At 40.1% G+C, this 17,429-nt stretch overlaps 1 protein-coding gene across 2 annotated transcripts; it reads right to left on the bottom strand.

The window, feature by feature from the left end:
- Positions 1-1,360: 1,360 nt before the first annotated feature.
- Positions 1,361-15,766, bottom strand: ptbp1a (polypyrimidine tract binding protein 1a). 2 transcript variants are annotated; one of them, XM_086274086.1, is made up of 16 exons: positions 15,617-15,766; positions 14,782-14,835; positions 14,500-14,530; positions 11,072-11,132; positions 10,752-10,924; positions 10,205-10,351; positions 9,768-9,941; positions 9,399-9,509; positions 9,031-9,211; positions 8,833-8,910; positions 8,508-8,665; positions 7,038-7,071; positions 5,870-5,962; positions 5,393-5,609; positions 5,087-5,164; positions 1,361-4,804 (listed from the first exon to the last, which is right to left on the bottom strand). In XM_086274086.1, exons 1-16 carry the CDS (start codon positions 15,622-15,624, stop codon positions 4,672-4,674), a joined length of 1,731 nt encoding a protein of 576 aa, XP_086130212.1. In that variant the 5' UTR covers positions 15,625-15,766; the 3' UTR covers positions 1,361-4,671. The 2 variants fall into 2 exon arrangements, with proteins under 2 accessions (XP_086130212.1, XP_086130213.1); XM_086274087.1 differs by lacking the exon at positions 15,617-15,766 and adding an exon at positions 14,979-15,016.
- Between the last annotated feature and the right edge of the window lie 1,663 nt (positions 15,767-17,429).

Raw genomic sequence — 17,429 nt, 5'->3', positions numbered from 1 at the left:
AGATTTGTTGCAATTTTTAATGACTTTAAACATGAAAATGCACGTTTGGGCTAACACCACCTTAGTTCAGCATGCCAAAATATCATGCAGATTTTTCCCATTTTGGCTGTGCTCATCAAATATTCCGACTGACATCTTTCTTCAATATGACCTTCAAGGCATGCTTTTCCGCACAATGTAATGGCACGGGAAAAACGAGCGTGAAATTCAAACCAAGCCGGAGCTCGCTATATTTACGATTGCACTCGATGAGCTGCTGGCTCTATACAACAAAATCCAGGTCTCAGCCACAAATACACACCACTGGGCTCAGTTCTATTCTCATTTGTCCCCCCCCCCCCAAAGGCAAGGAAGAGCTGAGGTTAATCCTCTCCACTGCTCTGTAAGGAAGTAGTAGAAGAAAAAGGAGGATAGCGAGACGAGGGAAAAAAAAAAAAAGGATATAATGCCAGAAAGCCATGGGAAGCACTTGAGATTAAGCCACTAACTATTGACATTGTGTGAGTGGCAGGTAAAGTCACCTCTGTTCAGAAACCTTTGATCACCACCAGAGAACAATACCTCCCCCTAGTGGCCAAAAAGGTGTACACCTAAAATTACTCACAGGGGTTTGGGGTTCACCTCTCCTCACATCCCAGGGCACCTCTGATAAAACATGGATGCCAGATATACTGGGCAGCTATACTCCAGTTTTTTCTTAATCATTAACTTTATGAGATACAGTACCTTGGTTTCCACAGCAACACCCCTCCTTCCCGAGTTACACCCGCTAAACTTCAAAAGGTCAAACGAGAGCACAGGAGAATTACTCTGAATCAGTGAGAATAGTGAGTATCCAGCACTGCATCTCCAATTAACTCACCACAGTTTCATCAAGGAATTGTAACAGGATTGCGCTGAGTCCAGATGAGCAGTCAGTCAAGTTTAGATGGGATGAGTATGAAGCTGGAAACGCAGTAAAGGACAAAATACAACCCACCAGCAGTAAACAGGATGAGAAATGTTGAAAATGTTACAAGATGTTAACCGGTACAGAAGGAAAGCGAGGAAGAGACAGAAACCAAATGAGGCCAGATGAAAGAAAGAACAAACTAAAGATTTATTGAAGGCAGCAGAAGATGCAAGAGACAAGATCAGAATGGCAAGGGGGAGTGGGGCACATACAGAGACACTTCTGTGTTCATATAGGTTTAATGTCTTTGTGTTACAAAAGTTTTTTTTTTTCTGTTTTACAGCTCAGGAGAGCTTAATAGGTCTGTGCTGTTTTATCAAAATATACATGTTTTGAACGTATGTGGATATACTCCAAATGATTTTGTGGTACAAAAACATGAATATATACAACCATCAACCCCCTTCATACAATACCCCCACCCCCAGGCCCCATATAAAAAAAGAAAAGAGAAAAGTAAAAGCTTTTAACAAAATTGAAAGGCATACAATTTTTCTACACAACATCACAGCTAGGACTGCGGTTCAATTAAGTATTCATTCTAAGCAATCTCTACCAAAGTAGGCTCTTTGTAAAGTCAATCAAACAAAAGGGGTACAATATACAGTATATGTTGTTAATCAAAAGACAATTTAAATTAATGTGACTTTTTCCAAAGCATCTGAGGAATAGAACTTGGAACTGCCTCGTATTTGTTGTAACGTGGGGGTGAAAGACGAGACAAAAAAAAATACTAAGAAATCAGAACGCTACAAAACAGCAGGGGTAGAACATACTTTGGTCCTTAACAGCAATAACCGTCTGCAGCTACATGAAGCTTTGTTAAATCATGCATAAGAATCTTACAAAAATAGAGAGAGCACATCTGTATCTGGTCCAAGACAACAGTGGTCAAGGCTGTGGAAACTGGTGCTTGAGGCACACAGGAATGTGACAACGTGTAAGACTTCAGCGTGGTGGATCTATTGTTGAGAAAAAAAGTGCACTAAACGCACCTGACTGTGGCATAAGTGTACACCGACAGGGTACTGGGTGAGGACTCTCTCACCCTGCAATTCTGGTATCATAAATTTAAGGGAAAAAAAAAAAAAAGATATACTGGGATTTCAAACACCATTCAAGACTGTTATTACCATCAATTGACAAGTGAGTCAGAGCTGCCCTCTCACAGGTACGATTACCTGAATATAATGGGATAAAGGCATCTTTGTAGACAGGCTAAGATACAAACACCTGAATGAGAGGTAAACAAAATCAACTAACCGTGCCCGTTTCAGCCTTAAATTAAAAACTTAAGGAGTCAAGGCACTGAGATAGCAATCAAACCCAGCTACTACAAATAGCTATCAGTTAAGCTTAGAAGTGATACAAGTAAATTTTAACATTTAAAAGAGATAAATGAATATATGTGTCCACATATATTTATATATATATATGAACGTAATGTGGTTAAATGAGGCTCCAAACAACTGTCCTGAGGACTAAGTGATAGGAGACTGTAAGACAAAAAGGCTGAATACAGCTCTACACCTGCAACAATACACCTAACAGAGCTACATCACCTAGCAAGGATATTAAGCATCTAACTGACTTACATTCATAGTTTCTAGATACATATAATGGGGCTATATGCATACAGAGATAAACATTTGTTTTTTTAAACAAGAAACAGAAGATTAAATGAGCCACTTTTCCCCATTTTAACAATGCTGGTACAAACCAAAGGACAAAAAAATAAAATAAAAATTGAGAGCCATATATTACCAAATTAAGCCAGAGCAAATCTGTCTGGAACAAATTCAAAGTAAGGCACAAGACTGTAGAGAGAAAGACAGCGAAAGAATGCATTCAACCAGACCTCTTTCATAGCAGTGATGTTGTTATGAAATAGGAGGGTGTTGTTAATCACATTAACTGTGGCTCTGCACTTAAACCTTCATTAATATCATTAGTAACACTTGTGTTTACTTCCATTTCACATAAAACAGCTGCTGTGAAACAGGACTATTGAATAACCTTTGATAGTGGTATGGATCCCCAGAAGTAAATAGGTGGAAAGTCACACAGTAAAATAAAAATGGATGCTGGGAAATAAGTTTTATGGTCTCCGAGTCAAAACTTAATCCTTTGTCTCAAACCGTTTCTCACTGGCCAAACAGGTTCTAAGTGGCATTTCAAAAAGGCAAACACACACACACACACACACGTATCTCAACACAACTACTGTAATAAAAAGGAATGCTGAAGTGTGTCTGGTGCGGATACAATTCATCCACATAAGCATACATCTGTGGCGGAGGGTGTTTAAGTGATTTGGTCTTAAAAGGACAGTTCAACAGCTGCCTCTACTTTACCTCCAATTTAAAAAGAAAAAGAAAATACAAACATGTTTCATTGTAGAATGTTGCCTCTTTCCCAGGACCCCATATGCAAACTTATGGTGGGGGGAAAAATTATTAAATGTTAGACTGGATTTGATCCCGACCTCCTAATAAAGCTTTTATCAAGTTTTAGATGAATCGTTTCATTTGCAAGAATGCATGAGTTTCCATTGTTACAAGAGTTAGCAAGTGTAACAAAGCTTAAAGGACAACGCGATAAGCCCCTTTCAGACATTCAATCCCTTCCAATAATCTGACAGCATCCAAAGGTGTCGGGTTTGTGCTAAATGAACACCCTAGCCACTTAACCTACAAAAGCTGTGACAGCACTCTTACTAGGTTGGACCTTATGTAAGACTTTCAGCACACGAGCGCGTGCAGTCACAGCATTATCACTGTGCATGTCTCTAGTACATCTGTTAGATGCACAGCTCACTAGAGAATGCCTTAAACAGCAATAATGTAGATAGTAACATTTTGCATATTTGAAACATCTATGAGAGATCTCTGAGTGTCTGTGGGAGGAGCGGTGTGCAGTCCTATGATCAGCATTGTGCAACAAACACACCCTGCTCTTAGTGACAATGGCAGAAAGAATATTCCAAAGTGCGGTTACACCTCACTGGCATTGCTACTGACAGTACTTGTTCACACAAGTCTTTTGCAGGTATTGTGGCTCTCTCCGTCATTGTTGTGGATTTGTGAGAACGAACGCTACAGTTTAAGCAAGGAGTCTCTAAATGACAGAATGCTGTCAGATAAACAGATAAATTAAACGGGCAATGTTTAGTAACTCATGAAAGGATGCCAGTGTACAAATTCAGGAGCTTTTCTTTTAAGGATAACACAGAAGAATAGGTGTTTTTTTAATAATAGGCATTCTGAGTTGTCACAGTGGGGAAGCAAAGGTATAATAATGATTACTGTGAAACAGCTTGTATTAAAAATAGGACCTATCTAAGTGGAGCCCTCATTAATACATCCCTGCTTTCCCCACTTTGAAAAGTCAATAGCTCTACGGAAGTCATCTACCAGTTTATGTCAGTCATTTTTCTACACTTTAATTTAAAAAGCTTTGACATCAACTTAAGACTTTACAACATCAACCAACAAAAAATTAAGTTGTCCCCCCCCCCATTTTCTTAAGCTTAGAAGAGAATCACAATGAATAAACAATGTTGAACCTATTAATGACGGTGAATGATTTGTTGTGAAAGGGGCAACATTCATCAAAAGAAACAGCTATAAATAGGTAATGGTGGCCATTTCCACTGATTGCAACCACAAGAGTGGTAGCATTCAGATGGCAACAGACTTGGAGGATGAAAGGAAAGGCACTCAGATGGTGGACTTGGAGAAGGACACTCGAAGATGGTGGTTTTCCCCCAGATCATGGTTGTGGAACTCGATGAGGGACTCTATTGCCTCCTCGACTGAGCCCATCTGAATCAGAGCCATCTTGCGATCTTTTCTGTTAAAGTAAAATAAAAAAATAAAAAATTTGAACAATTTGTTCTCAAAGTGTAAGATCCAGCGCACTTGTGTGTGGGTTTTTCACCATTTGCTTTGTTGTACTCTCAAAACTAGGTTTAGTTCATGTGTCTATCAGACTAAAAAGGCCAACACTTTACAACCTTAATTTAAAGCAGGCAATTTAACCAAGAGCTGCTGTAGAGTGTTCTGAAGAAAGAAGAACTCAGCCGCAAAAAACAAACAATTTGAGAAAATTGGGTTTAAATGGACTAAAACTTACTGAAAGAACTTGAAGGCCTTGACTGTTGCTCCTGAGCTGGCAAATAGCCTCCTGAGATCATCCTCCACCACAGAAGGCCTGAAAGCAAAACAGCAGAGAAGTTAAAAAGCTTTGTAGGTTTATGTTTGTTTACTAAGCTGCAGGTTTCTGTGTCTGAAGTTGTAAAACAACAAGGCATGATTAAATATAAAAGCCACCCCCTCCTCCACATACTGAGAAATAATGTCACGAACACCTGAAGGAAAAAGCTTACTGTGCAAAAGGTTGCTGGGTTAGAGCAGAAATGACGCCAAGGTTAACACTCACGGTATGTTGGAGAGGTGGAGTGTTGCAGAGGGTGGAAAAATGTTGGAGTAGTTTTTGGAGCCAGGCTTCTTAAAACGGTGCAGTGGAGAGTTGCTGAAATCCTTTGTGAGGCCCTGGTCCTCGTGGCCTTCTCTGGGAAGCTGCACTGTTGTGTGTTTTGACAACGTCACACGCATGGCCCTGCCATGAAGACGCTGGCCATTCAGGTGGCTCATAGCTGAAAAACATAAGTCACATAAACATGGTTTCAACACACTATTTGTTAGCACATTCTCCATCACTTAATTTAACTCTAAACAGCCACAACAATAAGCAGATAATCAGCCATCTATCACAGGAGGAGCTGAATTACCCTTCTAAGCAAAGGCTCCAAACAATGCACAGTATAATAATGTGAGGAGGAAAAAAAGAAAAAAAAGATGAAAGTGGTAGATCAAAGACAGAAAATTGTGTTTTGTAGGGCTGCAGCGTCGCTACCTAGTTGAGCCTGTGTGCCATCAGACATCTGGATTAGAGCATTCTCCTTTTTATTGAACAGGATCTTCACTCTCATCACATCGCCATACACACCTAAGGAGGAAGGGGAAAAGCATCACAATGCAAGTCCAGCAAATGCTACACGCATCATGCCTAAACCAGGAGCCACACAGTCAATCACAGCAACAACAACAATTTAAACCATCAAATCAGATATAAATAGTCACACTAAGCCTAAGGAAACAGTGTGATTGAAGTTACCGTTAGGCTATTCTAGAATCTTTACGTTCAATTCTGCATGGGTGTCCTGTAACCATTCCTACATAAGCCCTCTTAAAACTAACTACACATGGATGCTAAAATGCCTTAAGAGGGGAGAAATCGTGATTTGAAGACAAAAATCAAAGATTAGTAAAATGAGTAGTAGTGATCAATTTGATTGCTCTACTGTGAAGATAGAGTTGATTACTTCCCAAACTTGAGGGTCTAAACAGAGACATGCAGAAATAATCTAAACATGCACATACCTACATTTGAATAACTGAGAAAAACTGCAAGAGAATAAAACTGTGACATAATCCTGAGATTATGTCAACCCATAATCACAAAAAAAGCTGCAGCATTTCATCATTCTAGTGCAGCAGAGAGAGAGAATCACTGAAAAACAATCAGCATGTAAAAATGAAATTTGACCACTTTTTATGGCTAAATTTGGCTGGTGCAGAACCAGTAAAGGTTTGACTTTTATCCTCTTCTTTATGGTGATGCTTTAAAATTTAGATCAGCCTCCTGCCTCATTGCCAAACAAAATCATTCCCACATTTCTATTTAGCGGGGCAATATTTACATTGAAGGGCTTTGCTCTTTGAAGATGGGAAAAGTGCAAATGTTTTTTGCCCATGGACAAGTATCATAGCTTTTAAAAATTAAATGAAATGCTGCAGCTTTGTGGCATTCTCACCATACTTTTCCTCACACAAACCCACAACAACCAAAACAGGTCATACAAACCCTCAAACAGACACCCCCACCCGCCATAGCCCTGTACTCTGATGATGAGCCATCAGTGGTTAAAAATAAATAAAAGCCAACAACATGAGACAAGACATGCCCACCTTGCCAGGTAACAGTAGTAATAAAAAAAGGAGATGAAAGGATGATAACGTACCGAAAAGAATAAAGAGGCAGTGTGGCGTAACGCTCTTTAGAGACAGCAGGAGGGAGCAGCGGGGCAGGGGGCCAAAAAGGGGAGAGGGAACAGGGGACAGGGGAAAAGAGACGGAGCGGAGTGGAGGACAGTGGAGTGGAGTCGGGACATGTCCGCAGGCCACAGGCAGCGAGGTCCACAGGAAGGCCACAGTACCATGGAGGAAGGAGAGGCATGAGGGACGAAGAGAATGAAGAGAGGAGAAGGATTTGAATAGCATAAGAGGATGAAGAGAAATGTGAGGATGGGGGGGAAGAAAGATGATGGAGAGGTAGATCATGGCAAAAAAATAAAATAAAATAAAATGAAAATCAGGGTGTCAAAGAGGTGCCAATGTAGTGTATGCGTTTTCAATTTGTGGTGGTGGTGGTGGGGGATTTCCAAATTAGGGATAATGGTAAGGGGAAGGAAAAAGGGTTGGGTGGATGGAAGGAGGTGGTTACAGTAGTAAATAACAGAGGAGTGACAGGAGGAGAGAGGGAACAATTGGTCATGGGGCGTGCAGTCAGTTGGCAAGATTTAAAGTGAGGGGTTAAAAAAAACAAACAAAAAAAACAAAAAGAGGGATTAGGGGGACAGAAAGGAGAGAGAGAAAAGGAAGTAAAAAAACAAAACAAGGTCAGTATACACAAAGAAATGTAGTGCTTCAGACAGTAGAACTGGCTAAATTAAAATGCACTGTCACTATGGGAACACTAGGAGAAAGAGAAGAGAAAAAAAGATTAACAATGAAATACAGGAAAAAAGGCAGAGACAATATGTACTTTTAAATTAAATGTCATGTTTGTTTAGATTACGTAGAGAATGATATAAAACAAAATTCTGAGCATCAATTTTAATAATTCTCGAAGAACTTAAACAGAATCCTTAAATAACCAAACTAAGTGTATTGACTACATTAACTACAGTAAATGTAATGAGCTTAAAGACTACTTGTATATTTATACACTATTAACGAGAATAATGTACATGATGTGTTGCTTTAAAACAAGACCAAAAAAGTAATATTGTCTCCCCAACAACTCAAGAATGATTTTAACTAATGGACAAAAATGAAGATATGAAATGGTAAGTTTTCTTTAAAGAAAACACAAAAAAAAGAAGTTAGTTTTTTGAATAAACTTAAAATTCACAGTGAGCAAAGTGGCAGGGCAGAAACGCAGCAGGTTTGGTCAAACACAGAGAGGTCCTGAAAGGGAAGAGGTTTTGACTTAATGACCCCCTTGCAATTAAAAATAGTGGTAAGGGTAGTTCCTCGTGCAATCACGTGAAGTGGTAAGACATGAGGCGTAAAAACATTCGTTTCATTTGATCAAGTGGATCCACAAGCCAAAGTGTAAACAAAAGGCAATGTAACTGTTGAATGAAGCTCAGCACTGAACTAAAACAAAAGCAAAGGTAGTAGAGCTGTTTAATAGCATGTGTACTGACCTCAGGGTTCAGATTGCTGACCAACAAGACATTGTGGCCCCCAGCGGCAGCAAGCCCTGACAGGCCGAGCCGGCTAGCGGCCGCTGCTGCCGCCGCCATGCCAGTGTGGCCCACACCGAGGGACGCCAAGGCACTAGGAATACCGGGTACTGAGAGACCTAAGAGCAGTAAACCACAAATTACTCTCAACTCAATGCAATCCGTAGATAAAAACCTGAGAAATAATTTAATCATGAAGATTATCTGCTATATGTACATCTGAATAAACTACTGAAATACAGACATTCGAATCAGAATAGCAGGAAATATATTTTTTTGTACTGACCTGCCTGCTGAATAGCAAAGGTTGGGGGGAAGGCATGAGCGCCACCATAGGGAGAGGCTGAGATTATACCTGGTGCAGCTATAACAACAAGATATAGAAGTAAGATTTTTTTTTTTTTTATTAATATAAATTAAAAGAATGACAGTGAAGTAAATCCTGCGAATTCTAATTCAAAAAAAGAATGGACTACATTCTTACCAAACGCAGCTGCTGCCATGGCCTGGTGGTCAATGGAGGGCTGTGAATCTGCAGTTGGAAGGTCTGGTCGGGTGTAGTCCCTGCTCTTGTCGTTGTTGTACTTGACGTTGAGGCTGGTAAGCTTGGAGAAGCTGATTCTCAGAGTACAGCAAGCATTGTAGATGTTTTGTCCATCCAGAGACTAAAGAAAACAGCGTTCTGTTAAACTTGAGATAACATATCTGGTGTGTTTTTACAGTGGCGAGTTTAACTAGTGACGTCTGAGCGACTGTTCCCAAAGTGTACTAACTGCCCTATAATGATATTGCTTTGTTTCAAAATGTCCTAATCTTAGTCCCATGCTGACAAAAAAAGTGAACCAATCGTACCATCTTGGAATGCTGCGCTGTCATGGCATCAGCATACTGGATGAGAGCCTGGAACTGGTTGTTCTTGGTAAAAGTGATGATCTTCAGCACTGTACCAAATTTAGAGAAAATCTGCAGGAGAGACACGATTATAAAGGTCATAATTTTAACACACCTAAAATAAATAAGAACTGCAAAACAGCTTTAGACTTTAGTGCTAGACAATGAGTGGTCAAATCAGTAGCTATACAGCTAAGATTTGAGGGACGTTTTTTTTTTGTTTTTTGTTTTTTTAAGGTGGGGCATGCCCAGACTAGTTACTTAAAACATCTCTGACCAGTCCAAAAAAAAAAAAAAAAAAAAAAAAAAAACTGTAGTAGCTGCCTTTACCTGGTGGAGTACATCCAGGGTAACAGGATAGAAGAGGTTTTCCACTATGACCCTGAGCACAGGGCTTTGGGCTGCCGCTGCTCCAGCCATGCTACCAGCATCAGCAGAAATGGCCACACTTCCCATTCCTCCTCCATGAAGGGCATTAACTGCCTGCAGAGCTGCCTGGGCACGCTAAGGAGAAACAGAAATACTTCTCAGCATCAGTGGTGAAAGGATAGTACCACCGAGTGAATGTGTGCAGCATAATGTTGTAAAACAAAACAATATTTTTAACAAATGTAAATAAGTTATTCAATATGCATTTTTTCAGTATGGAGCCAAAACTTGAATCCCAGCATCAAGCAATAAGTTAAACAGCTGATGAAGCCTCAAATGCAAACCATTAAAATAAATATAAAGTGCACAGATCTGTGCCGCTGCTGTAAAACCCTTACCACTTGGTTTGGGGAGTTGTCCGTCTTGAGCTCTTTGTGGGTCGAGTACTGCATGTAAATGGGGTGGTTTCTGATGACAGGGGTAACAGAGGAGTAGTAGCTCACCATCGTCTGTGCACACTCCTCGCTGTTCAGTTCCAAGAATGCCTGGGACATAAACATACTTATTTTGTTTATCCCATCACATACAACAAAGGTGACACCCTAATGCAACAAATTTAACATTCTTATCGATTCTTTTTATCTGTTATTAACCATTATAAATAACACAATTAACATGGTTACAGTATTACTGGTTATAGAACTACTTCAAACAGAAAACAGGTGTTTCGTGATCTGCTGTATTCCTCCAGGAAATCTTAACATCAAGCAGTGTCTATCTACCAACAAAGTCACAAGGATGTAACAAAAGGGTCATTGTTATAATTTTAGGTCAGGACAGAAGGATAGAAAGCTGATCCCTCGGCTCAGGCCTGGGAAAAAAATAATTCAACCAAAACTGCAAGTCATACAGTTTGGTAAGCAGACAGGCAACCGTCTTTCCTACCTGGTTTTTCCCTTTCAGCATCAGCAGATTAGTGACCTTCCCAAAGGGCAGCCCCAGGCCAATAACTTCAGCCTCATTTATGTCGTTGGGCAGCTTGCGTACATGGACCACACGTGATGGAACACCAGGACTGCGGACGTCACCTTTGAATTTTTTGCTGTCGTTGCCATTGGCTGCAAGAGAAAACAGAAGCAGATACAATCAGGGAGGGAACAGGAGGCTCCGGTTCTTCCTGAATAATGGATTGATAACCATGGTAACACAAACACGTCAAGCACTTCAATAAAAAGGGGATTCACCCCTCCATGGCAACCCCCTACCTGAGTTCATGATATAGGGTCCGTTGGATATGCAGGAAGAAAAGAGTTCGTCGGATCCCCTCTGCAGAAGGAAAGGAAACAATGGTTCACTTCAGTGCGTTCACCCAATGAAGGCACAGCTTGGCAGGTGGAGAGCACGGTTCTCACATTACTAAGCTATTGTGTGATAAAGCAGGAAGTAATCTGATAACCAAAAGAGAACTGAGCAAACACACTTGAGAAGAACTCCACCTTCCTCACTAGGAGGAATCCAGCGAACTATCATGTCAGCAGGAATATCTGACTTCCCATTCCATTAAACGCCTTTTACAGTATTGTCAAACCTCAAGCTACTGTATCAATAGGCCATATTTTTGAGACAATGTGCAATAAAACACAATTATGCATAGCACATTTAAGTTGGAACAGGTAGTTTTCAGCTTGAAGGACAATATTCAGTCAGGTTTTGGCCAAATAGCTGTCGGTGAGTACATCCCATCTTCTCATAATCCATCAGGAGCAGGGATAACACACTGAAGCCCTTTGGATCGCAAGACAAGATGGGGACACTTCCACTCCACACTAGACTACTGTCTGCCTTTTACAGACTCCCTCTCTAGTACATAAAAAGTGCTGTTTCAGGGCTGTTCACATGGTTGTGTGTTTGTGGCTGAGTGAGATGAAGTATTGCAGTCACAAGAAGTGGCTCAGCAGCATAAGCTCTACAACACTCTACAATGAAGGTCCTGTTCAGGCTGAGACTAGGGACATTGTTACGCAGCAGCACACACATATGTAGCCCGGGGGACTCTCTGGGAGTTGAAGAGCCCGAAGCACTTTAACAACAACCAGTCATGCAGGTTTGCTAGCATTCTTCACCTTGTGAATCTAAATAGAGGGTGGGGTCAGGTAAGCCTGCATACAAAAACTTATGAGAGATAACATTTGGTCATGCCTCCAAACAGTAGAACAACACTGCAGTAAGACAGTACTACAAGCAGTGGTATAAATACTCTGGCTTCTACACAGCCTGACAGAACTAATCAGTCTAAAATATAAATGAGTAATGGGTACTGTTTAGACTTATGATCCAAAAGTTAAAAATATTAATAATATTAATAATAACAACAACAAGAACAACAAATAAAAAAATAAAAAAAACAAGACAACACTGATTACAATGAACAGATGAGAATGGTGTGTTCCAATTTGTGGGAAGAAATTGGTCCCGATAATTCAGCCAATAGCAGATGCAAACCATGAGAAATGAAGGAAGTGGCTCCAGCCTGACTCGCTGGTTGTGGGCGGGCAGCGGCACACTTATCACTCAGCAGACTGGTTCCAAACAGGAAGAGCAGCAAGATGAGGTCTGCTTCCAGAGTTTTGCTAAACTTCCTCTGGGGAGACTGTAGGTTACTGTTAAATGTCGACTCCCTCCTCCTTCTTCCTCATTCTAATAATAACAACTGCAGAGCTAAGACAGTCCACGGTGCAGAGCAGGAGCATCAAGTCACTCACAAAATGGAGACTTGTGTTACAATTGAGCATTTAAACAGGATGTGTCAGAGTGCTTGCTAAGCCTATAGAAGAAAAACAGACCTGACCACGCATTTGCTTGAAGTCCAACACAGCCCAAATAAATGTATCAATGTGTTCACTTCCTTTGTTTGCTTAGGATGTGGACAGGATAACAATAATCTTCAGAGTGATGACACACTGCTGGCAAACACACCAAAACTTCAGCTTCCTTTCACTGACAACGGCAATACTTTGAACTCTATTTTTAAAAGTTAACATGTAGCAGAAGCAATTTCTCTGTCCCATTCACCAAGTTAAACCTGGTTTGCATTGCATCAGCAAAAGAGGGAAAGGGACACATACTCTCCAACTCTACTGCAGCACATAGGGAAGGGAAAGAAAAAAGAAAACACAAACAAACCCCATTTTCATCTTATAAGGAAACTAAACCTGAGGTGATTTATTTGTATGTGCCCTGCCTTTTGCAAACAACCTTATTTAGGGTTATAGGGGGTTGGCTGGTGTATTCTCTCAGGAAAAGTACAAAGGAGAGAAGCACAGGTATAGGCATGTTTGTTCACTGTGATCAGCCTTCACACTTGGAGGGGGCAGGGAGCTGTGCCTCGCCAGGGGGCTGGAGGGGGGAGATTGGAATGTGACCGCGGAATGCCAGACACTCTGCCCAGACGGAATAATTACAGATTCCAGCAAGGCAGGGCTCCATAACTCAGTGTCATCATTACCGCAGCACTTTAAATCCAAAAACAGAAGTAGTTAAAAAGAAGAAACAATCTCATCTGGAGTTAAACCCTCACTATTAAGCAGCAATCATTAAATCGTGTATTAGTGCACATGATGAAAAGAAACAGGCATTACTGAAATGAATAGAGGGGGTGGGGTGTGTCCCATGTATTGGGGGTGTGTATAAGAGTGCTTGTTCAAACACTGTAAAGACCTTTGGCCGGGAGGATGGCTACAGATCTAGGTTGAGCTCAATTAGTCCACCTACACTGAGCTGCTCCAGGCAATGTTACCAAGGATTACAGCAAAAACAGGAATTTTAACAACCAGCAGCATGCTGAAGAAACGGTGTGGTTTCTTCCTGTCAAGTCTGCATGCACAAACATTCAGTTTCACAAGAATACAACAGCTCAGTGACTAATTTACAAGTCCAATTCTTGCTAAGGATTTAACATTAGATAAGACTTTGTGGTTTTGTTAGAGCAATGATGGTTACATAGCCCTGTAATTGAAACACAACTGAGCAACAACAAGAGTCAGGGCAGAATTCAGCTTTCCCACATTCCAATAAGACCAACAGACTATTAAGGAACACACAAATAAACAACAGGAAGTTTCATTTCAACAGCCACACAGGCAAACGGAGACAGAACAGGAAAACATGAAAGCCCCACCTCTGAGAATCTATGCTAACATAATTATTGAATAATCCCCTTCCACCGTCTTCCTGTAACCTCTGTGCTGACCATTCAGCTCTATTTCATGAATGTTTAAAAAGCAAGTCAGTCTTCTCCTGCAACTTCATTACACATGAGAAAAAGCTTTGGAAAGGTATTCTGTATTATGGAGGAGGCTTGCAAAGTGATACACTACGTGCCACCAGAGCTGGCTCAGTTCTTTGAAATTGTCACTGTATTCTGAAAAACACACCTTTGTACAATATTACACATTTTTCTCTCTCTCTCTCTCTCTCACACACACACACACACACACACACACACACACACACACACACACACACACCAAAAGTCACAACTATATATGTTACAAGACCATATTTGGAGTTAAAAACACTACATACTAATTTCAGCAAGTGGGAGTCATTACTTATGCTGTAGTAAAGGAGTGCAATACTGTAAAATAAAAAAGGAAATAAGCAACCAAGAGGAAGATGACTCAAAACTGCCTACCTTTGTGCCAGCTGATATGTCATGGACACTGCTGCAAAACAGAAAGAAAGTTCTCAGTAAGAAAATAAGGAAAACCATCCACGAACTATCCTTAAGTCATTGTTATAACATTCAACTGCATCGGAAAAAAAAAAAAAAAAAAAACACACACACATACACACACACAATCCTACAACACTGTTAGCCCAAAAGGAAAACGACTTCCTTATTTAAAGCCATAAAGAGCAACAGGAACCCAAATGAGTCGTACACAAAGACAAAACTATACAAAAATTTACTTACTCAATTTCAGGGACGTAGCCGGATCCCAGAGGGTACAAGTCAGCGTCTAGGCGGCTATAACGGTTTAAAAAGAGATGCAAGTAAACTTGTGTGAGTTAAAAAAAAATTTAAAAAGAAAAACACCTATAATTACAACTAGACGCCGGGGGCGAATGCGAAGCTGTCTATGAGCTACTTTCGAAGTCCTTCAAACTTACGACATCAGACGATCAGAAGAGAAGGACACGTTCGAACTAAACAATACGCTATCATGTATCCTACTGCGATTAGATAACTCGGTTTAGAAGTCCCCGATTCAATCAAATGTTAAGGCCAGACATCTTCAACATGGCCCTGGCGCTCCGCGAACAAATGAACACGGAAATGAGACACGTTGCTTTAGCTAGCGCTCGAGTTCCCGTGAAACCAAGTTACAAAGGTACCGTTAGCCAAAAACTAATGTCCGTCGTAGCAAACAAGATGCTATCATTGTCTTCCTTAAATAAAGGCAAATGTTCCTATCACAACTCAAATTAAGTTGCTCTTGCTTAGAGTTACTAACGTTTACGATAATTAAATAAATAAAATAAGTGCATTAAAACATTCACATTAGTATTGACTGTTAGCCAACGCTAGCGACGACTAGCAGCTGCTAGCTAGCTTACGCTCCTGCTAACTGTTGCATGTTTTGATGGAAAAAAAAACTGTTTGAAGTTAACTTTTCTATTTCGACGGTACGGTGAAGGTACTTCAAACATCACAATATGTCCATAAGCAACCGAAATAAGATAAGAAGTTACTCCGCGATCGGTTTGTCTTATAAATATAAGTGTTAAGTGTGGCTCTTTTCACTTACCCGTCCATTGCACAAGAAAAAAACTGCAGGTCTGAAGCGAAGGTAGGGCGGCAGACTTGCTTGGTTTTCTTACAAAATGGCTGAACACACGGAGGCGAGCGCTGATTAGTCCAGGAACTTCCAAGAGCTGAAAACGGGCGGTGACCTGAGCTGCGATTGGACAAGAAGGCTTTCATTTTGTGAAAAAACCAGGGCCGCGGCAAATTTCCAGTGCATCGTATCAGAGACTCTTTTAGGAGTTAGGAGTTTGTTTTGGCTGCACCCAGATAAAAATACAGCCTAAAAAAGTGTTTTAGTTGTAAAAATCTACTCATACACATTTTCATCAAAAAGTGTTTAATAGTATACCCTAACAATCATACACACACGGCTGTTAACACACTGTTAACAACTTTATTAGGTTAACACGTGTAAGGTTTATGGTGTCCTAAATTAATCGTACTGTCAATTGCCAATATCATTTTTATGTTTCTGTAATAGTCAGTCCACCAGTATGCAAGCTTTTTCACTGCTAAAATATATTGATATTTTTTTACCAATAATTTTCAAATGTACTGTTCTACAGAAAAGCAGAAAAATAGTAGTAAATATTTCGATTCAGATGCCAAATTACAGTTAATTACTTGCACGCCTAAGAAGAAATAATTGTTTAATTATTAGCATCCATAAAAGAGCAGAGAGGACAGCAGCAAAAGCAAAGAGACTACATTTCTGAGTCAATATTGAGCCCACTTTGAAGGAAAACAGTAACAGTTAAGTATAGATATATTGTCAATATATAATGTGCAAAAGTAAAAGCAAAAAGGTGAAATCTCTCAGCTATATAGGTACTCTAATAAGTACCACACACACACACACACACACACACACACACACACACACACACACACACACACACACACACTAAGTTTAAAGTACCTAATAAGTGTATAAGTAAACAGAATTAGCTCTACTTTATTTAATTCATACAATATAGCAAATTGTCACAGTTGGTGGTGTAGTATGTGCTTTGATTTGTTTCTTGATGGTTTAAAACATTGCTGCTGCATTGAGGTTTGCGTTTTAATTTCACGTTCATCAGTGGGATAAGTAGGGATGGCTTTACAATAAAAAGGGAGCTATGTTGTTTTATTATGTTCGTATACCTTTCCTAATGCGAGGCTCGTAATAGGATAGCTGAAGCATCCATTTACCCAACACAGAAGAAAGGTAATTACTGGTGACTGATAGCATGGCAGCAATTAGATTTTGCTTTGTCTTTAGTGTTGATTTGCAAGATGTATTTGCTCCATACTTCAATAGATAATTGCGTTAGAACTCTCTTTTACCATTTGATTTTATTTTCCATGACTTGCTATATCCTTCTGGTTCATTCAGGGACATTTTTTTTGTTTATGCTTCTGTCAGCAGTATAACCTCAAAACAACACGATAGTAAAATTTGTTTCATCAAAGGGAATACACTTCTAACAACCTCAAGAGCATTTTTAGATTTCAATTTATCTGATATAAACATTGTAATATATGTATGCAGGATAAAGCAGGACAATTATAGTTATGCTGAATAATGCATACTTAACCCTCTACTTATGAATGCCATTAAAATGCATCCAACTCTTCCTAGAGTCCCTAATTAACCCTCTTTCTCTTTCCCTCTCTCCCTCTCCCTCTCTCTCACACACACACACACACACACACACACACACACACACACACACACATACACACACACACTTAACAGAATTTATTACAACGGTGTAAAATGACGAAATTAAAAGATAGTAGATGTATGCTATGCCCCCTAGTGGCATGTT

The sequence above is a fragment of the Aulonocara sp. 'chitande type north' Nkhata Bay genome, linkage group LG19 (genome assembly GCF_057382095.1).
Source record: "Aulonocara sp. 'chitande type north' Nkhata Bay isolate Kocher_YH1m ecotype deep benthic linkage group LG19, A_spYH_male_GT1.1, whole genome shotgun sequence".
NCBI classification, from domain to species: Eukaryota; Metazoa; Chordata; class Actinopteri; order Cichliformes; family Cichlidae; genus Aulonocara; species Aulonocara sp. 'chitande type north' Nkhata Bay.
The sequence above is the reverse complement of the archived record's forward strand: the minus strand, read 5'-3'. Positions and strand labels throughout refer to the sequence as shown.